This window comes from Microcaecilia unicolor, chromosome 2 (genome assembly GCF_901765095.1).
Source record: "Microcaecilia unicolor chromosome 2, aMicUni1.1, whole genome shotgun sequence".
NCBI lineage: Eukaryota > Metazoa > Chordata > Amphibia > Gymnophiona > Siphonopidae > Microcaecilia > Microcaecilia unicolor.
The window spans coordinates 167,498,083-167,520,128 of record NC_044032.1 but is presented as its reverse complement, the minus strand read 5'-3'; the positions used below and the strand labels follow the sequence as shown (position 1 = coordinate 167,520,128).

Sequence of the window (22,046 nt, the reverse complement as noted above, 5' to 3'; positions counted from 1 at the left end):
CTCGCCGACGTTACGTCACACGAGGGCGGGACACAGGCAGAGAAGGAAGCCCGCCCCGACGGCAGCTTTGCTGATGTGCCTGCTGCTGCGTGCTGAAGTAAGTTTACAGTGCTGCTCGGGCCGGGTGGAGGGGGGGGGGGGCGATTCCAGGGGGGGGGGCTCGGAACCCCCCCCCCCATTCCAAAAGTAGCCCGTTTTCACGGGCTCAACGGCTAGTGTTTTTACATAGATAACTAGATTGCCTTTCAGAAATGGGTGTAGAAGAGAACCAGCACTGTGTAGTGGATGAACAGGAAAATAAGTGTCAATTAAATGTTTGAAATGTACCTTGATGCCAGCAAAGCGAATGCTACATACCTGTAGAAGGTATTCTCCGAGGACAGCAGGCTGATTGTTCTCACTGATGGGTGACGTCCACGGCAGCCCCTCCAATCGGAAACTTCACTAGCAAAGTCCTTTGCTAGCCCTCGCGCGCCCGCGCGCACCGCGCATGCGCGGCCGTCTTCCCGCCCGAAACCGGCTCGAGCCGGCCAGTCCAGTATGCAGCAAGACAATACACTTCAAGGGAAGACACAACTCCAAAGGGGAGGCGGGCGGGTTGGTGAGAACAATCAGCCTGCTGTCCTCGGAGAATACCTTCTACAGGTATGTAGCATTCGCTTTCTCCGAGGACAAGCAGGCTGCTTGTTCTCACTGATGGGGTATCCCTAGCCCCCAGGCTCACTCAAAACAACAACATTGGTCAATTGGGCCTCGCAACGGTGAGGCCATAACTGAGATTGACCTAAAAAATTTACCAACTAACTGAGAGTGTAGCCTGGAACAGAACAAACAGGGCCCTCGGGGGGTGGAGTTGGATCCTAAAGCCCAAACAGGTTCTGAAGAACTGACTGCCCGAACCGACTGTCGCGTCGGGTATCCTGCTGCAGGCAGTAATGGGATGTGAATGTGTGGACAGAAGCCCACGTCGCAGCTTTGCAAATTTCTTCAATGGAGGCTGACTTCAAGTGGGCTACCGACGCAGCCATGGCTCTAACATTATGAGCCGTGACATGACCCTCAAGAGCCAGCCCCGCCTGGGCGTAAGTGAAGGAAATGCAATCTGCTAGCCAATTGGATATGGTGCGTTTCCCTACAGCCACTCCCCTCCTATTGGGATCAAAAGAAACAAACAATTGGGCGGACTGTCTGTGGGGCTGTGTCCGCTCCAGGTAGAAGGCCAATGCTCTCTTGCAGTCCAATGTGTGCAGCTGACGTTCAGCAGGGCAGGAATGAGGACGGGGAAAGAATGTTGGCAAGACAATTGACTGGTTCAGATGGAACTCCGACACGACCTTTGGCAGGAACTTAGGGTGAGTGCGGAGGACTACTCTGTTGTGATGAAATTTAGTGTAAGGGGCCTGGGCTACCAGGGCCTGAAGCTCACTGACTCTACGAGCCGAAGTAACTGCCACCAAGAAAATGACCTTCCAGGTCAAGTACTTCGGATGGCATGAATCCAGTGGCTCAAAAGGAGGTTTCATCAGCTGGGTGAGAACGACATTGAGATCCCATGACACTGTAGGAGGCTTGACAGGGGGCTTTGACAAAAGCAAACCTCTCATGAAGCGAACAACTAAAGGCTGTCCTGAGATCGGCTTACCTTCCACTTGGTAATGGTATGCACTGATTGCACTAAGGTGAACTCTTACGGAGTTGGTCTTCAGACCAGACTCAGACAAGTGCAGAAGGTATTCAAGCAGGGTCTGTGTAGGACAAGAGCGAGGATCTAGGGCCTTGCTGTCACACCAGACGGCAAACCTCCTCCAATGAAAGAAGTAACTTCTCTTAGTGGAGTCTTTCCTGGAAGCAAGCAAGATACGGGAGACACCCTCTGGCAGACCCAAAGAGGCAAAGTCTACGCCCTCAACATCCAGGCCGTGAGAGCCAGGGACTGGAGGTTGGGATGCAGAAGAGCCCCTTCGTCCTGCGTGATGAGGGTCGGAAAACACTCCAATCTTCACGGTTCTTCGGAGGATAACTCCAGAAGAAGGGGGAACCAGATCTGACGCGGCCAAAAAGGAGCAATCAGAATCATGGTGCCTCGGTCTTGCTTGAGTTTCAACAAAGTCTTCCCCACCAGAGGGATGGGAGGATAAGCATACAGGAGGCCCTCCCCCCAATCCAGGAGGAAGGCATCCGACGCCAGTCTGCCGTGGGCCTGAAGCCTGGAACAGAACTGAGGGACCTTGTGGTTCACTTGAGATGCGAAGAGATCCACCAGGGGGGTGCCCCACGCCTGGAAGATCTGTCTCATCACCCGGGAATTGAGCGACCACTCGTGAGGTTGCATAATCCTGCTCAACCTGTCGGCCAGACTGTTGTTTACGCCTGCCAGATATGTGGCTTGGAGCACCATGCCCTGACGGCGAGCCCAGAGCCACATGCTGACGGCTTCCTGACACAGGGGGCGAGAACCGGTGCCCCCCTGCTTGTTGACATAGTACATGGCAACCTGATTGTCTGTCTGAATTTGGATAATTTGGTGGGACAGCCGATCTCTGAAAGCCTTCAGAGCGTTCCAGATCGCTCGCAACTCCAGAAGATTGATCTGTAGATCGCTTTCTTGGAGGGACCACCTTCCTTGGGTGTGAAGCCCATCGACATGAGCTCCCCATCCCAGGAGAGACGCATCCGTGGTCAGCACTTTTTGTGGCTGAGGAATTTGGAAGGGACGTCCCAGAGTCAAATTGGAGCAAATCGTCCACCAATACAGGGATTCGAGAAAACTCGTGGACAGGTGGATCACGTCCTCTAGACCCCCAGCGGCCTGATACCACTGGGAGGCTAGGGTCCATTGAGCAGATCTCATGTGAAGGCGGGCCATGGGAGTCACATGAACTGTGGAGGCCATGTGGCCCAGCAATCTCAACATCTGCCGAGCTGTGATCTGCTGGGACGCTCGCACCCGCGAGACGAGGGACAACAAGTTGTTGGCCCTCGCCTCTGGGAGATAGGCGCGAGCCGTCCGAGAATCCAGCAGGGCTCCGATGAATTCGAGTTTCTGCACTGGGAGAAGATGGGACTTTGGGTAATTTATCACAAACCCCAGTAGCTCCAGGAGGCGAATAGTCATCTGCATGGACTGCAGGGCTCCTGCCTCGGATGTGTTCTTCACCAGCCAATCGTCGAGATATGGGAACACGTGCACCCCCAGCCTGCGAAGCGCCGCTGCTACCACAGCTAGGCACTTTGTGAACACCCTGGGCGCAGAGGCGAGCCCAAAGGGTAGCACACAGTACTGGAAGTGGCGTGTGCCCAGCTGAAATCGCAGATACTGTCTGTGAGCTGGCAGTATCGGGATGTGTGTGTAGGCATCCTTCAAGTCCAGAGAGCATAGCCAATCGTTTTGCTGAATCATGGGGAGAAGGGTGCCCAGGGAAAGCATCCTGAACTTTTCTTTTACGAGATATTTGTTCAGGGCCCTTAGGTCTAGGATGGGACGCATCCCCCCTGTTTCTTTTCCACAAGGAAGTACCTGGAATAGAATCCCAGCCCTTCTTGCCCGGATGGCACGGGCTCGACCGCATTGGCGCTGAGAAGGGCGGAGAGTTCCTCTGCAAGTACCTGCTTGTGCTGGAAGCTGTAGGACTGAGCTCCCGGTGGACAATTTGGAGGTTTTGAGGCCAAATTGAGGGTGTATCCTTGCCGGACTATTTGGAGAACCCACTGATCGGAGGTTATGAGAGGCCACCTTTGGTGAAAAGCTTTCAACCTCCCTCCGACAGGCAGGTCGCCCGGCACTGACACTTGGATGTCGGCTATGCTCTGCTGGAGCCAGTCAAAAGCTCGCCCCTTGCTTTTGCTGGGGAGCCGCGGGGCCTTGCTGAGTCGCACGCTGCTGACGAGAGCGAGCGCGCTGGGGCTTAGCCTGGGCCGCAGGCTGTCGGGAAGGAGGATTGTACCTACGCTTGCCAGAAGTATAGGGAACAGTCTTCCTTCCCCCGAAAAATCGTCTACCTGTAGAGGTAGAAGCTGAAGGCTGCCGGCGGGCGAACTTGTCGAATGCGGTGTCCCGCTGGTGGAGAGACTCTACCACCTGTTCGACTTTTTCGCCAAAAATGTTATCCGCACGGCAAGGCGAGTCCGCAATCCGCTGCTGGATTCTATTCTCCAGGTCGGCGGCACGCAGCCATGAGAGCCTGCGCATCACCACACCTTGAGCAGCGGCCCTGGACGCAACATCAAAAGTGTCATAAACTCCTCTGGCCAGGAATTTTCTGCACGCCTTCAGCTGCCTGACCACCTCCTGAAAAGGCTTGGCTTGCTCAGGGGGAAGAGCATCAACCAAGCCCGCCAACTGTCGCACATTGTTCCGCATGTGTATGCTCGTGTAGAGCTGGTAAGACTGGATCTTGGACACGAGCATAGAGGAATGGTAGGCCTTCCTCCCAAAGGAGTCTAAGGTTCTAGCGTCCTTGCCCGGGGGCGCCGAAGCATGTTCCCTAGAACTCTTAGCCTTCTTTAGGGCCAAATCCACAACTCCAGAGTCATGAGGCAACTGAGTGCGCATCAGCTCTGGGTCCCCATGGATCCGGTACTGGGACTCGATCTTCTTGGGAATGTGGGGATTAGTTAATGGCTTGGTCCAGTTCGCAAGCAATGTCTTCTTCAGGACATGGTGCAAGGGAACAGTGGACGCTTCCTTAGGTGGAGAAGGATAGTCCAGGAGCTCAAACATTTCAGCCCTGGGCTCGTCCTCCACAACCACCGGGAAGGGGATGGCCGTAGACATCTCCCGGACAAAGGAGGCAAAAGACAGACTCTCGGGAGGAGAAAGCTGTCTCTCAGGAGAGGGAGTGGGATCAGACGGAAGACCCTCAGACTCCTCGTCAGAGAAATATCTGGGATCTTCCTCTTCCTCCCACGAGGCCTCACCCTCGGTGTCAGACACAAGCTCACGGACCTGTGTCTGCAACCTCGCCCTGCTCGACTCCGTGGAACCCCGTCCACGATGGGGGCGTCGAGAGGTAGACTCCCTCGCCCGCATCGGCGAAGCTCCCTCCGCCGACGTAGTCGGGGAGCCTTCCTGGGAGGTGGCCGCGGTCGGCACCGCACGCGTACCGACGTCGGGGACCTCAACCTGGGCGATGGGCCAGCCGGCGCCACGCTCGACGGTACCGGAGGCGCAAGCACCGCCGGTACCGGAGGGGTAGGGCGCAACAGCTCTCCCAGAATCTCTGGGAGAACGGCCCGGAGGCTCTCGTTTAGAGTGGCTGCAGAGAAAGGCTGAGAGGTCGATGCAGGCGTCGACGTCAGTACCTGTTCCGAGCGTGGAGGCTGTTCCGGGCTGTCCAGAGCGGAGCGCATCGACACCTCCTGAACAGAGGGTGAGCGGTCCTCTCGGTGCCGATGCCTGCTGGGTGCCGACTCCCTCGGCGACCCAGAGCTCTCGGTGCCGACACGGGGAGGAGATCGGTGTCGATGCTTCTTCGATTTCTTCCGAAGCATGTCACCGGAGCTCCCCGGCACCGACGAGGAGGACGTCGAATCCATCCGTCGCTTCCTCGGGGCCGAGACTGAAGAAGGTCGATCTCGGGGGGGCTGTACCGCAGGAGCCCTCAGGGTAGGAGGAGACCCACCCGAGGGCTCACCGCCACCAGCAGGGGAATGGACAGCCCTCACCTGCACTCCACCCGATGCACCACCGTCCGACGACATCAGTAGACGAGGTCCTGGTACCACCGACGTCGATGCAGCTATCCGATGTCTCGGCGCCGATGCAGAGGCCCGATGCCTCGATGCACTCGATGCAGGGGCGGCCGAGGAAGATGGTCTGGACGCTGACGACGTCGATGCACTCGAGGATCCCGGTGCCGATGCCGACGAAGAGCCCGAGAACAACACGTTCCACTGGGCTAGTCTCGCTACCTGAGTCCGCCTTTGAAGCAGGGAACACAGACTGCAGTTCTGAGGGCGGTGCTCGGCCCCCAGACACTGAAGACACGACGAGTGTCGATCAGTGAGCGAGATAACCCGGGCGCACTGGGTGCACTTCTTGAAGCCGCTGGAAGGCTTCGATGTCATGGGCGGAAAAATCACGCCGGCGAAATCAAAAGCCGAAATGGCGGAATTTGAAGCACCAAAATTTAGAGGGAGAAAAATCTCGACCGAGGCCGAAAAGAGGCCTTCCCCGACGACGAAAGAAAACTTACCGGGGCAAAAAAGCTGGAAGTACGGGGAGGATTTACACGAAACCCGGCGGGGGGTTTCCGGAGCACTTCCCGACTAAGGTAAAGCTTTCCCGAAGGAAAAAAACACGCTCAAAACAAATTGGACGCGCGAGGTCGACTTTCCGGGGCTCGACACGGCGAAAACACGACCGTACCGAGTGCGGACAAAAGAAGACTGGCCGGCTCGAGCCGGTTTCGGGCGGGGAAGACGGCCGCGCATGCGCGGTGCGCGCGGGCGCGCGAGGGCTAGCAAAGGACTTTGCTAGTGAAGTTTCCGATTGGAGGGGCTGCCGTGGACGTCACCCATCAGTGAGAACAAGCAGCCTGCTTGTCCTCGGAGAACAATGGATACATCTGCTTGAGCAACTGGGCATGTGATGGAAGGATGTTGCAGATGGTAGGAGTCTGATCAACAGACAAGACTTGTTGACACATCAAAAGCAGACAAGACACAAATGAGGTCATTTAACAGTGCTTCACTTAAATAAAAAAAAAACTGCAGAGGCTGCTTTTGATCACTGAATTCAGTTACCAGTTGTCTAAGATGTGTTAAGATTTTACATATTGATACTAGCATTTTATGGATGCGTTTTAAGCTAGTGTCAAGCTTTTAGAGAATGACACAGGGACAAAGTCTGTCCCCATCAACTCAGGCTCTGTCCCCATGGTTAGCCACAGGTCCACATCCCAGTGTCATTCTCTAGGAGAGCTTCCCATATAAAATCGAGTCCTGAAGGTAGAGAAGTGGTTATGCTCCAGATGGCGAGAATAAGCAGCGCTCCATACGTAAGCTGCGTCCCATACACCTAGAAGGAGAGGTGCGCCTCACCGGGAGAAGGAGCTGGGAACCATACAAGAAAAAAAGTGCTCTGTACTAGAGAAGAAGCCGTGGTCATAGGTAGCAAAGGAGGCATGATGCACATCCAGCCACGGAGTTGCACCCAACATAAAGCGACTGAGATGGTCTTATACCCAGTAATGGATCAGCACCCTAAACACTGTACTGGAGGAGAACACAACATTAAGTGGCAAAGCTGCGCTCCTCATGTCACAACAGAGTAGTGCTGCACATTCCACAATGGAGCAGTACCCCACAGTCCATGATGTAGACCTGCCACCCAGAAATGCCAAACGATCTTCCCGCACCTTTCTTAACTTACACTTCCCCGGCTGCAAAGGATTAAAATACAAACTAACACATGCAGCCAGCTTTTCTTATATGGGCGCGCAGCTGTGGAATGTACTTCCAACTCACTTGAAAACGATCAGCGAACTAAGCAACTTCCGCAAATCACTGAAAACCTCTCTCTTTGACAAGGCCTACCACAAGAACCCATAACTAAACTATAACACAACACCTATCCACCTTTATTCAGAATGTACCTATCTATAACTGCTTGACCAAATCCTCTTGTTTCCTTTGACTTCTTTGTAACACCAATTGTATTCTTTACCCTGATATGGTGATACCATAACAGGTCTCTGCAAGCCACATTGAGCCTGCAAATAGGTTGGAAAATGTGGGATACAAATGCAATAAATAAATAAATAAATAAATAGTTCTATAATGGAGCTGCGCTCCCCAGATTGAGTCGGAACTGCATGTCTACCTTCAGTGACAAGACTGCGTTGAACAGACAGCTCAGAAACCACGCTCCCAATTGAACACTGGTGCTGATTCAAAACCAACAAAAGTGCTGTACTGAACAGACGTCGAGAGAGTTGTAAAGCAGAGGTAGCAATGAAACCATGCTGCCTAGATCAGGAAAGGGCATAGGCCCCAACCATAGATGGAGAAGTCAACAGACTGGAAGGAAGCAGTGGCCACAGAAAGGGGAACAGCAGACACAGCCCCATTCTATCTGGCAAGCAGGAGAGGGCCACAGTCGGAAATGGGAGCCAAAGACATGCAGTAATGGCGCTATGCCTACTCGCAAGGACGGCATGCAGACGACAGCCAAGAAGGTGCAAAATGCTATTGTAAGGAGAGAGAGACATGCCTATGTCCAGAATGTAAGCCCTACAGGCTAACATGGAGCTAATTAAACATCAAAACAATGCAGACCTTTTTAGTGGCGCATCCCCATGCTGAATGGCAAAGAGAACCCCTGCAGTCAGAAAGAGAGAATGCTGCCGAGACAGAAATACCTGTATAGTCTGCAGTACATGCAGCATATCCGCTGCATCCACCCAGAGAAGGCAGCAAAACCAATAGGATCAAAGAAAACATACAACAGCTGAAGGCAGGCACATCTGAAACAAAAACCAGTGCAAGCTGCAAACCGAAACCGCCAAAAGTCTGCCACCAGTGAAGAAACTGGAAAAAAAAATCCCAGCTGTAAGGAAGTCTATCAAGCTTGAGACTAATCATGGAACAGTCCAATGTAAGCAAGAGACCCTACAAAAGGCACAAAGGACAGAAAGACGTACCGAGCTAAACCTTGGGAAAATTGTTGCACAAGAAAATACTGCTTAAAAAGGCAACAGTCACACTCAGGAGCAGAAGAGGCTTGGCAGCAGTGCTGAAGAGGCAGCAAGCTTGGTCGCAGGTCCAGCTACACTAAAGGAGCAAGAATAAACATTAGCCTGGCCCAGGAGTCCCAAAGCACCGAATGCCAGAACGAGCTGACTGAGAAGAGTCTGGCAACACAGGCCCGAAGCAATAATGAGCTGATCCGAGCCCAGCAGCAAGGCAGCTGTGGCCTATAAAGTGGAATACCTGACCAAATGCACAGAAAGAAGGGGGGCCAGATGCCGCATACCCTCTAGGGAGAATCAGACCCAAGCTTGCACCTGCACATCTGGGATAAACAATGCCCTAGGCCCAGAAGACTGTGTCAAGAGACAAAGTGCTATAGCAGTCAGTCACAGCCTGACCCAGTGAAGGCTGACAAGCACTGACAAAGGAATAACGTAAGCTACCCAAAAGGGCAGGAATTTCCATGGGTTGAAGCCTCCTGACCAAAAAACAAACGAGGGAAGGAACCGAGAACCACAGAGAACACGCCTAAGGAACGAGTTGGCGCCCTACGCCGTGACTATTGGGAGCCCTAACGGTAAGAGAGATCAGGAAAGTACTTACTGATAGAGAAAGTTCCCAGACATAAGATACAAGCTGACACAATTAATCTCACACACAAAACAGTAGAATGTGTTTATAGGCTGCTGAAACAGGGAGTTGGGGGGGGGGGGAACCGGCACCGCCAGATGTCACCCAGCTCCATTTATAGCTGCAGTAAAAGTACAGGAGCTAAAAATCCTCCAAGAGGAAACCCCATGCTCAACTGACACTCAAAGGGAATGGAGGCAGGAGCTGGCTGAAAAGCACCACAGAAGAGCTGCACATTCCAACCACCAGCTGTTTGGAGACAAAGAAAAATACTGAACATTCCAGGCTGTATGATACTCTTACGGGTCAAACTACTTTTAAATGTTTTTCTCCATCTCCTTCCGCTGGTAAATAGACATAATCCATTAATCTGGATTGGTCTGGTACGATGAGGAAAATATAATTATGAGTGGTCTCTTTCAAGAGGTATACAGAAAAAGCTATACATTTAATAAAGAATAAAGTAGTCTGCATGGGAAAAAACATTTGTCTCTCAAAAGGATAAGAGGAAGAGAAGGTTCAGAAGGGAAGGATCGAAAGAACAACAAAAATGAGAGAGGATGGACCTTCTTCTTTATGAAGAGAGGTTAAACAGATTAGGGCTCCTCAGCTTGAAGAAAAGCATTGAGAGAGGTTATGAAATACATTTACAAAATGAATGAGATAGAATAGTTAAATATGGAGCAACTATTTAACCATTCAAACAACACAAAAAAAGAACAAGATGTAAAGACAGAAAAAAATTGCTGGAAAGCACAAAATACAGCTCTCTAACCGAACAAATGAGAAGACAAGAAAAAAAACACCTTCTCCTAACGCAGAAAAAGAACTGAGGAGACTGCGTTTGCACAATGGGCAGGAAGGCAATGGAGCACAGCTTGCGCTCCACAAAACTCTCTTTTTTAGCTTTGGCAAATGTTGGACTGGGCAAAGCGGATTGGCGTCACCGACTTGTGAGAATATGGAAGCATGCTTGTCCTTGGAGAACGAACAATTTTACAGGGTGCAATACAAAAACTCCTCTCTTCTGGACCGTAACAATCCTAACTGCGTATGCAAGCAGCCTTTATGGCTCTGTGAGGACTTAATGAGGAAGATTCCAAACACACAGGGGCAAGGAAGGCAAAAACCTTGGGCTCTTATAATTTGGAGCCTGGGTGAGTAGAAAAGCTGCCAGTGTAGTGGTGGGAGTCAGGCCAAAGGGGATCATTACTAGTGCAGGTGTCCCATTGTAACAAGGCAGAACGTGCCTGATACTACTGGTCTCCCACGCCTTGAGACAGCACACAGCGAAACTCTGGCCAAAGTCGGTGCGACGGAACGACCATCTGCACGTTGCTTTTTGCATTTGAGATTTAAGTAACTTTTTTTCACTTTTTTTGAGGATCCACCTTAAGTCAGTTGTATGAGGTTAGAATTTCTATATTTAAACAATACAAATAAGGGGGGTTTTGATGCCAGTGAAGATATAATAGCCCTTTGATTTTCCTCAACCCTCATCTTCATTAACAACTCTTTGGGTTGGTGGTTGGGCTTTTCAGAGGCTTTTTCCCCTTTTCTTCAAAAAATTTAAATTATGCACCTCACAGAACTTTAGTCTTATGAAAGTACTTATTGCCATTATATGAGAGAAATTGTGGTGTTACATAGTATTAATACTCTCGCCCCCCCTTTTTTGTCATATATACAATAGCAGAACTATGCCATATTGTGCCCAGGCCAAAGACAGCCACACTGCTGCTGACAGAAAGGCTGATGGGCTAGGGGAAAAGAGAGCGAGAGCAGAGAGCAGAGGAGCTGTAGGGATGGAAAAGAAAACCAGCTGGGGCAAGGGGAGTGAAAAGAATCTGAAGTAGGAATTAGAAAAAAAAAAAAAAAAGCAAGCAACAAAATAAAGAGTAACAAGCACAAAAAAAAAAAAGAGGCCAAAAATACAAAAGCCTTTCTTTCTGAATAAAGTTAAACACTGCAAAATCTCTGAAAACAGGGAACCACATGGTATTAAGCAGCATCACAGTACTCAGGTGTCCCTCGATAAAGATGGAAAGAGATTCAAGCAGAACTGCAATAGTCTATGTGTGTTGAGCACCGCATACTTACTCACTGCAACTATGCCAAGTTTCTTCACCTGGAAGAGAGAAAATGAGAAATGTTTAGTATGCAAAATGCTCAGAAATTCACAGCAAGACCTTATTCACCATCTAATAAACTTAATCATATGCTATACTTGAGGGAATTAAAAAAAATCCTGCAGCAAACCAAGCACCCTTGAAACCCTGAATAAACTCCTTTTCCACAGCTTTATTGGCTTCTTCCTACACTGTTATTCAATATGTATCAGGCTCATTACAATATATGCAAGGCTTAATGACTTTCCCACAAGTTGCTGTTTGTACACATTTCTGGGTCTGTTTCCTCCTTTATTTTTTTCCATTAATTCTAATATAAATGAGTGGATACATGTGGAAAAATATTTGGGGGCAGCTCTATTTCCCTTATTGTGTCATACTTCATTGCTTCTTATCAAACTACGCTGCATATATTTCAATGGATGAGACTAGGCAGGGAGTGAAGTATGAGCAAGTGCTTCCGTCTTCTTCACCTTAGACTGCACGGATGTCACACTTTGAGGCTCATTGTCAAAGCACATAGATTTACAAAAGTTTCAAAGGCTATTATGTAAATCTATATGCTTTGAAAATGAGAACCTAAGTTTCCTTTGCCCTCCCCGACTCCTGCTGACATCAGAATTGTGACTTGGATTGTACAATAAAAGGATAATCTGACGTGATGGTGGAAGAGATGAGGACAGATATATACTGGAGTTAAGCTCCAACTCAACATGCAGGATTTGTTAACTGCACTTAAAAGATTCAACAGCTTGCATACTTAATTGCAAAGCATGAAATTTCAGGTCCAGCTACATTTGCTATAAACATTTATGTTCTTACAGACTTGATCACCCCGAGGATAAGGAGAAAGTAAGGAGATTAAATTTCAAATCAGAATGTTCTGGTACATGGGATAGTGCTACCAAATGCCATGCAGGTAGATGCTAGCAGCAAGATACAGCAGAAATGGAAAAGTCTGCCTGGCCCACTGCTTAGGCAAAAGGTGCCAAGGGTAGCCCAGGCGGGGCCCACTTGGATGATGTGATTGTGCAGCAGCTCCAGAGAGCTCCTCCGGCTACAGCAAAGGAAATGGAAGAGTCTGCCTAACCCACTGCTTGGGCAAGAGGTCTCAATGTTTTGTTTTTACCTCAATGTAAGGTACATTAATGGTAATTTCCAGGACTTTCCCGAGTCCCATAAAACACTTTGGGGGGATGTTATCAATGTGGGCTACCATTAAGATGGGTTATTTTAACACAAATTGTGATATTTTAATGCAAGGTCTCATTAAAAAGATGAGACCCTATGCTAAAATAGCACGACTTCTGGTAAAACTAGCCATTGAGCCCGTAAAAACGGGCTAGTAAAGGAAGGGGGGGGTTTGAAAGCCCCCCCCCCCCGGATAGGTCGCCGCCGCCCCTCCCCCCCCCCCGGGTTGCCGCCGCCCCCTCCGCCACCCGGGCCGGGTACCTGGCTTCACTATTCAAACCGCCGGAACGCAGCACACAGCTCATCTGAGCTGCCGTCGGCCTTCCTTCTTCTCTGCGTGTGTTCGGCCCTCGTGTGACGTAACGTCGGCGAGGGCGGGACACAGGCAGTTAAGGAAGGCCAATGGCAGCTCAGATGAGCTGTGTGCTGCGTTCCAGCGTTTGAATAGTGAAGCCAGGTACCCGGGCCGGGTGGAGGGTGGGTGGCGGCGGTGACTCCGGGTGGGTGGGGGGAGCGGTAGCGGCAACCCTGGTGGGGGGGAGCGGTGGCGACGGCAGTTCCCTCACTCGCAGGTGCGCAGGTTCCCTCTCTGTCATGCCCCCGTCATCACGTATTGACGCGGGGGCGGGACAGAGAGGGTCTTTACTGCGCATTTGCGAGTGAGTACGCCTCTTGCCATTTATATGTTTGATAGCCCATCTTAACCCCCCCCCCCCCCCGCTTTGAAATATCCTGTTTCCTCTCTCATTCAGCCACATTTGTTCTTCTCCATCCCTAACACCATAGTTCCTCTCACCTACCTGCGCTCCTTCTTCAGCCTCTCTTGCATTTTCTTCCCATTTATCTCTTTTCTCTCTGGCTTTCTTCTTCCCTTCCTCTCTCATGCCGAGCCACAGTACTATGCCAACATTCCAGTGTGAGCAGCTCCAGAACAAAGCAATAGACAGGAAGCATTCTCCAACAGCTTACTGGTTAGTGCCTTGCCACTGAGAATCAAAGAAGACACATTGCATGGCAATCAACTGAAGATGTGCTTCCTGTCTACTTCTTTGTGTCATGGTTGCCAGCATTACAACATTGGCAAGTCACTTGCTAGTTTCACTGATCAATAAAATTCAAACATAAACTACCTCATAAAAGGCTGACAGTCTGACCAGGTAGGTAAACAGATGGGCATAAGGTCACACACACACAAAACATTGCAGTGGAATCACAGCAGAGCTCCCAATTTCTGTATTTTCCTGTCAAATCACAGAACTTATACATCAAATTTAATTTCAAAGACTACAAAAAAAAGGAATATGCAAAAAACTTTAAAGTATATTGTGAATCATAATTAGCACTAGTGGAACATTTCTCCACCTGCGCTGCACAGTGTCATTCCTCCCTCAGTGAATGGCTCATGCCCTGCAGCCTCCTCTCCTGCCAGCTCTGTGATACCGACACAGATAAAAGGCAGGGGGTTTTTTTGCCCCTCTACCACAGCTGCCTGCCAGGGTATAGCATACGAGAAAGTGTACAAGTATCCCCTGAACAGATATTATTATTATTCCAGTTTTTGTATTCCACCTATACCTTTACAGTTCAAAGATGGATCACAAATGTTGAAAGAGATGGACAGCACCATCCAGGAATTAGGGAGAAAGGGAGCGGTTAGTGGTATGATTCAGATATCGGAGTTCTCTTGGTGGCCATGAGAGAGGCATAAGAAGGAAGAAAATGAAAATCATATTCCTACCCCACAACAAGCCTCATAATTATCACAACTAAAAGATTGTTAGAATTGGGTCACTCCAGGATAATTACATTTGATCTGTTGCTTTTAAGTGTCTATGCTGTGCAGGACAGGTGTGCAGCCTCCTTTTTTTCTCTCCCTCTTTTCGTCTTGTTTACCCTTTCCCATTAACTTCATTATGGGGGTAATTTTGTAAAGGTTGTTTTGCACATAAAGGCTTTTTAATGCACACATTTTATAAAATGACATCAAAATACATGCAGTGCTAAAAAGACTAGTACTTTTATACACCCCCATATAGCTGTGTTTAGGGGCAGAGTTTGGACAAAGAACAGATAGAGCCATGCTTTACATATATTCCCCCTCATTCTATAATCTCGCATGGAACTTTATGCACCTTCTGTGAAATTTTATGCATGTAAGTTATAGACCACTAGTAATGAAGTGATGCCATTAAGCCATAATTGGTGCTATCAATAATTGGCATTACTTGCTGTTGATTGACCCTAATTTACACTTACATAGTAACACAGTAAGTGACGGATGATAAAAGACCTGAACAGTCCATTCAGTCTGCCCAACAATCACATTCATTATCAATTCAAGATTAAATCAACAATGAACCTGATATTATATACTTGATCATTGTCCTTCTTTGGCATTTCTGGGAAATAGACGGTAGAAGTCCGCCCAGCTCTGTCCTTCTGTTCCAACTACTGGAGTTGCCATCAAAGTCCACTCCAGCCTATCCAAATCCATCTTGTCATCTGCGGGACACAGACCCTAAAAGTCTGCCTGGCACAGTCCTCCCGTTACAAATTACTGCAGTTTCTGTTGAAGCTCTGTACAGACCATCCTAAGCCGGACTGCTATATCGAGACTCAGACCGTACAAGCCAGCCCAGCACCAACCCTAGTTGAAACAGTCAGAGGTGCCATCTCAGCACCACTCGAAATGCAAACACATATGAAACTCTTGTTATTTTAGAGATCTCTGTTCATCCCATGCCTTTTTGATTTCCACCACAGTTTCTTTTTCCATCACCTCCCTCGGGAGGGCATTCCAGACATCAACCACCCTATCTGTGAAAAAGAATTTTCTGACATTACTCTTAAGTCTACCACCCTGCAAACTCAATTCATGTCCTCTAGTTTTACCATTTTCCCTTCTCTGGAAAATACTTGTTTCTATATTAATACCTTTCAAGTATTTAAACATCTGTATCATATCTCCCTGACCCTCCTCTCCTCTTGGGTATGCATATTCAGGTGTTCCAGTCTCTTCTGATACATATTTTGATGCAATCCCCATATCATTTGTCACCTTCCTCTAGACTGCTTCAACATAGTAACATAGTAGATGACGGCAGAGAAAGACCTGAACGGTCCATCCAGTCTGCCCAACAAGTCTTACATCTTTAGCAAAATAGGCCTCCAAAACCGAACACAATACTCTAGGTAGGGCCTCACCAATGACTTGTACAAGGGCATCAACACTTCCTTTTTTTTTTTTTTTTGCTGGTTACACTTCTCGCTATACAGCCTAGCACTTAGTCCCCATTCTGTAGTGTTAGTGTGAATTCTATCTTGTGCAATTGTAAGGGGCATACATGTGTAAAGGGTATGGATGTGCCTAGCACTTACACACTAACTTTATAAAATAATGTCATTTACACATAACTGCCACATTTAGGTCTACTATTGACATTACTAGAGTAAGTCTGCATTTATGCATTCTAGAAAGTCAATTAAACACAATTGCAGTTACAGAATTCATGCTTAGTATCAGATAGGTCACCTGAATTTAGGCACCAAACTTTCTTGAACTGATACCATTGTTTATAAAATATCTGATTACCTAACATCAAGCATGGGCTAAACACAACAAATTTTGCCTGAACCCAAGTAAAACCGAACTTCTCTGGGTCCCTAAAACAAAATCCCTTTTGGGAAGTATGAACTCCCCCTTAAATCACAAGTTAGGAACCTTGGAATACAGTTAGATTCAACACTTACTCTGATTCCCCAAATCCAAGCAACCTTCAAGAGCTACTTCTACTATTTGCGACAGCTATGCTGCCTCTCTTCTTACACTGAGAAGGTAAATCTTATCCCAGTTGTACATGCCATGATAACATCAAGACTGAGTTACTGCAATGCATTATACAATGGTCTGACTACAATGGGCCTGCACCAGCTCCAGTTGAGTCAGAATGCAGCAGCAAGACTGATCGAAGGTTGCAAGCAACGTGACCACATCACACCATTTTTGAAAAATTTCACTGGCTACCAGTACAATACAGGGCTAAATTTAAAACTATGATCTTCAAGACCCTGAAAGGGAATGGCCTTGAGTACCTGAAGAACAGGATGATCCTCCACACACCGCCAAGGACACCAAGGTCCTCCCAAGGACTATCACTTACCACACCCTCTCCAAAAGACATTACACGATGTGATACCCGCAAGCGAGCCTTCTCTGCAGTAGCCCCCACACTCTGGAATGCATTGCCTGAAAGGCTCCACTTAACACAAGATTATCTCTATTTCAAAAAGCAGGTGAAAGCTTGGCTCTTCAACCAGGCCTTTAATGGAATAAGTAACTAACGTTAGTCTCACTCACACACACACAAGGAGTGACATGGGCTGCATAAACTGCAGCAGGACATGTTTGGACATGTTTATCCACTCCTACTCTAGCTGACATAATATTTAACCATCTCTCTGACCTCATGTGCAACTTTCTTTAATTTTTTTATTTATTTTTTTTATTTATAAACCACATTTTCCCACCTATTTGCAGGCTTACTTTCTAACTCTTCCTACTTTCCTACCTATCTATATGTTACATCTTTGCTTTACCCTTCACTATCAATTATAATGTTCTATTAAGTATTGTATTTGAATATTTTAACTGCTGTAATTACCTATTCCTCATGTCTGATCTATTCTTACTGTACACCGCCTTGAATGAATTCCTTCAAAAAGGCGGTAAATAAATCCTAATAAATAAATTTACACCTCCTGTCTGTGGCTTCAATCTACTGCATGATTTCTGCTGCTTAAACCCTACTATTTGAAGGTACCTAGGTGCCTATGCAGCATATTTTCAAAGCACTTAGCCTTCCAAAGTTCCATAGGCTAAGTGCTTTGAAAATATGCCTCTATGTGTCTTTATAAAAGTATAGGTGCCTACCTTGCCTTCACACATAACCAGCCTGCTTTAACATTACCCTGAGCATGAATTAATTCAAATTTACATGTGTAAAAGAAACTAAATGCACAACCCTACTATATGCCAATGTATTATCTGAGGTACTTCTTGCTACCGTGAGCTGTGCACAGGATGCAGGTGACAGCTAAAGCGGCTTTCTGTGCCTACAGCATGTACTTTACACCCAAGGAAGGATAGAAAAATCACAGCCATCCAAACATTCATTACCCTGTCCACAGATCATACTCCACATACCCTGGGGCTAAAGAGTGAGGTTTATTCTGTCCATGGTATGCGCAGAACTAACCCATTAGGACAAACTACTACTACTACTACTTGACATTTCTAAAGATTTCTAAAGCACTGCTAGGGTTACACAGCGCTGTACAATTTAACATAGAAAGATAATCCCTGCTCAAAGAGCTTACAATCTAAAGGACAAATGAACAGTCAGTCCGATAGGGGCCATCAAATTGGGCAGTCTGGATTTCCTGAAAGGTAAAAGTTAGGTGCCGAAAGCAGCACTGAAGAGGTGGGCTTTCAGCAAAGACTTGAATATGGGTAGGGAGGGGGCTTGGCATAAGGGCTCAGGAAGGTTGTTCCAAGCATAGGGTGAGGCGAGGCAGAATGAGCGGAGCCTGGAGTTGGCGGTGGTGGAGAAGGGCACTGAGAGGAGGGATTTGTCTTGTGAGCGGAGGTTTCGGGCGGGAACGTAAGGGGAGATGAGGGTAGAGACGTAGCGAGGGGCAGCAGACTAAGTGCATTTGTAGGTAAGGAGGAGCTTGAACTGAATGCGGTATCTGATCGGGAGCCAGTGAAATGACCTGAGAAGGGTGGTGATATGAGTATAACGGTTCAGGCGGAATATAAGACGTGCGGCAGAGTTCTGAACAGATTGAAGGGGGGATAGATGGCTAAGTGGGAGGCCGGTGAGGAGTAAGTTGCAGTAGTCAAGGCGAGGGGTAATGAGAGCGTGGACGAGAGTTCGGGTGGTGTGTTCAGAGAGGAGAGGGCGAATTTTGCTGATGTTAAAGAGGAAGAAGAGACAGGTCTTGGCTATCTGCTGGATATGCTCAGAGAAGGAGAGGGAGGAGTCGAAGATGACTCTGAGGTTGCGGGCAGATGAGACGGGGAGGATGAGGGTGTTATCAATGGAGATAGAAAGTGGGGGAAGAGAAGAAGTGGGTTTTGGTGGAAAGACGATGAGCTCGGTCTTGGACATGTTCAGTTTCAGGTGGCGGTTGGACATCCAGGCAGCAATGTCGGATAAGCAGGCCGATACCTTTGCCTGGGTCTCTGCAGTGATATCAGGTGTGGAGAGATACAGCTGGGTGTCATCAGCATAGAGATGATACTGGAAGCCATGAGATGAGATCAGGGAGCCCAGGGAAGAGGTGTAGATTGAGAAGAGAAGGGGTCCAAGGACAGATCCCTGGGGAACGCCAAGAGATAGGGGGATGGGTGTGGAGGAAGATCCAAGAGAGTGAACTCTGAAGGTGCGGTGGGAGAGATAGGAGGAGAACCAGGAGAGGACAGAGCCCTGGAACACAAATGAGGACAGTGTGGCAAGAAGTAAATCATGATTGACAGTGTCAAAAGCGGCGGATAGATCGAGGAGGATGAGGATGGAGTAGTGGCCTCTGGATTTGTCAAGGAACAGGTCATTACAGACTTTAGAGAGTGCTGTTTCTGTCGAGTGTAGAGGGCGAAAACCGGATTGAAGTGGATCGAGGATGGCATGAGAGGAGAGAAAATCAAGGCAGCGGCTGTGGACGGCACGCTCAAGTATTTTGGAGAGGAAGGGTAGTAGGGAGATGGGTCGGTAGTTGGAGGGACAGGTAGGGTCAAGTGATGTTTTTTGAGGAGAGGTGTGACTACGGCGTGCTTGAAGGTGTCAGGAACAGTTGCAATGGAGAAAGGTTGAGGATATGACAGATGGAGGGGGTGACAGTATGAGAGATGGTGTTAAGTAAGTTGGTGGGGATGGGGTCAGAGGAACAGGTGGTGCATTTCGAGGAGGAAAGAAGGTGACCGATTTCCTCTTCGGTGATGTCAGGACAGGAGGAGAAGGAGGCCTGGGTTGGTTGGTTCGAGAGGGTTGAAGGGTGAAGAGGAGGAGATGGCTTGGTAGTGAACTCAAGGTTGATCTTTTGCACCTTGACGCGGAAGTAATCAGCCAGTGATTGAGGAGAGAGCGAGGGGGGGGGGAGCGTTGGGCACTTTGAGGAGGGAGTTAAGGGTGGCGAAGAGACGACGGGGGTTGGAGCTGAGAGAATTGGTCAAATAGGTGTAATAGTCCTGTTTTGCAAGGAATAGGGAGGAGTGGAAGGAGGATAGCATGAATTTGTAGTGAAGGAAATCTGAGTGGGTGCGAGATTTCCTCAAGAGGCGTACGTACCCTGTCCACAAATCATACTCCACATACCCTGGGGCTAAAGAGTGAGGTTTATTCCATCCATGGTATGCGCAGAACTAACCCATTAGGACAAACTGTCCCCTGAAAGACTCGAGGGAGAAGAAGGGATAATAAAACTAAGCATAAAGTGATTAAAAAGTTATAAAAACAATTCCCTTTCCCTCCACCCTGGCTTGGACTGGTACTATGCTTCCGTTTCCTCTCATCTCCTGCCCGTGTCTGAACACACACAGGTGGAGGCTGCACGCTGTAGGGCGCGTGGCCGGCGATGTACTCACATTGAACGTGTGGAAACTGCGGCCCACGGCAGTCGTTACATAGAACTGGCGGTGCTTACGGTGATAGCGTACGACGTGCGGCAAATGGTTGGAGTACAGCCCCAGCGCCCGGAACCCGGCAAACAGCGAGCTGCCGCTGCCAGCAGAAAACGCCGACATCGCTACAGCTTCTGCGTTCACTCCTGCTTCTGATGTCGGCTGTGTGCATCTGTTACAATTCCGGCTCTCCGCAGATCCGGTCAAAGAGGAAGAGACGAAGGGTGGGGGATGGTGGTGTGTGTACGGGGGACTATATCCAAGGAGGTTGAATGAAAACAGGAGACGGGATGACGTCAAAAGTTGAACCCATTTAGGTTAGCCTCTGTTTCTCTTCCCCGCGCAGCCGTCATTCCAGTACGCTCAAAACAGAGCCAACAAACCTATTGCATCCACATTGTTCTTTATTGTTGGTGGCATTTTTATTTATTCTCACTCACTTATATTTTCAAACATACCAGCTAGAGCAGCATACAGATGTACACAGAGGAATACCTTTTCATAAGCAGAGTAGTAATTTGTTATAAATCATAGTGTGTCGTTTGGAAAGGCTGATTTATAGGGACACCCTAACACGTGTTATATTCGTGCAAGATTTTTTTTTCTCCTGGTAAAGGGCCATTAAAACAGACATCATGTTGTCTGTTATGAGAATCAGATGCTCAACATTCAGAGTTTCTATCTATTTATTTATTTATTTATTTATTTACTTACTTATTTATTACATTTATATCCTACCATTAAACATGAATTAGGTTGAAACCTGGGTGCATTTACATAGTAACATAGTAGATGACGGCAGAAAAAGACCTGCACGGTCCATCCAGTCTGCCCAACAAGACAACTCATGTGTGCTACTTTTGTGTATACCCTACTTTGATTTGTACCTGTGCTCTTCAGGGCACAGACCGTATAAGTCTGCCCAGCACTAGCCCCGCCTCCTAACCACCAGCTCTGGCACAGACCGTATAAGTCTGCCCAGCACTATTCCCGCCTCCCACCACCGCCTCTGGCACAGACCGTATAAGTCTGCCCAGCGCTATCCCTGCCTCCTAACCTCCAGTCCCGCCTCCCACCACTGGCTCTGGCACAGACCGTATAAGTCTGCCCCGCACTATCCCCGCCTCCCAACCTCCAGCCCCGCCTCCCACTACCGGCTCTGCTATCCAATCTCGGTTAAGCTCCTGAGGATCCTTTCCTTCTGAACAGGATTCCTTTATGTTTATCCCACGTATGTTTGAATTCCGTTACCGTTTTCCTCTCCACCACCTCCCGTGGGAGGGCATTCCAAGCATCCACCACTCTCTCCGTGAAGAAATACTTCCTGACATTTAAAATCTTTTTTTTTCCTGTGCCTAGATGAAAAGAGAAAAATGGTTTGTGGGAACGTGCTCCTTTTGTTTTGTGGAATGCAGTGGTATACTATAAAAATGCACTTAATATTGTTTATTGCTACTATTTAGAAAAGAAATATTTGATAATGAGGGCAGAAGTCCAGAGTCAGTTTAAATGTGCCAACTTTTTCCAGTTCTGTGATATATATTTATTTCTTCTTCAAGTCTGTTTGCTTGTAAAAGGCATGGGTTTGGGGGTGGGGAGGGGTGGGGAGGGGTTCATCTTTCCTTTCCAGCTGTGTGTTTGTATATAGATGAGTCCCGGGAATAATGATTTTTAATAATAATGATAGTTAAGAGAAAGCAGCAGTAGAACAGCTGGAGCTGAATGGC

The 22,046-nt window shown here is 48.3% G+C and overlaps 1 protein-coding gene across 1 annotated transcript in view; it reads right to left on the bottom strand.

Moving 5' to 3' along the window:
- Positions 1 to 20,530, bottom strand: part of WDR36 (WD repeat domain 36) — a 146,838-nt gene extending 126,308 nt beyond the window's left edge. Inside the window, exons 1-2 of the mRNA XM_030193467.1 lie at positions 20,284 to 20,530; positions 11,422 to 11,449 (exon numbers count right to left, since the gene is read on the bottom strand). Coding sequence (XP_030049327.1) covers positions 11,422 to 11,449; positions 20,284 to 20,442 — 187 coding nt within the window. The 5' untranslated portion in view covers positions 20,443 to 20,530. The remainder of the gene's footprint in view (positions 1 to 11,421; positions 11,450 to 20,283) is intronic.
- Between the last annotated feature and the right edge of the window lie 1,516 nt (positions 20,531 to 22,046).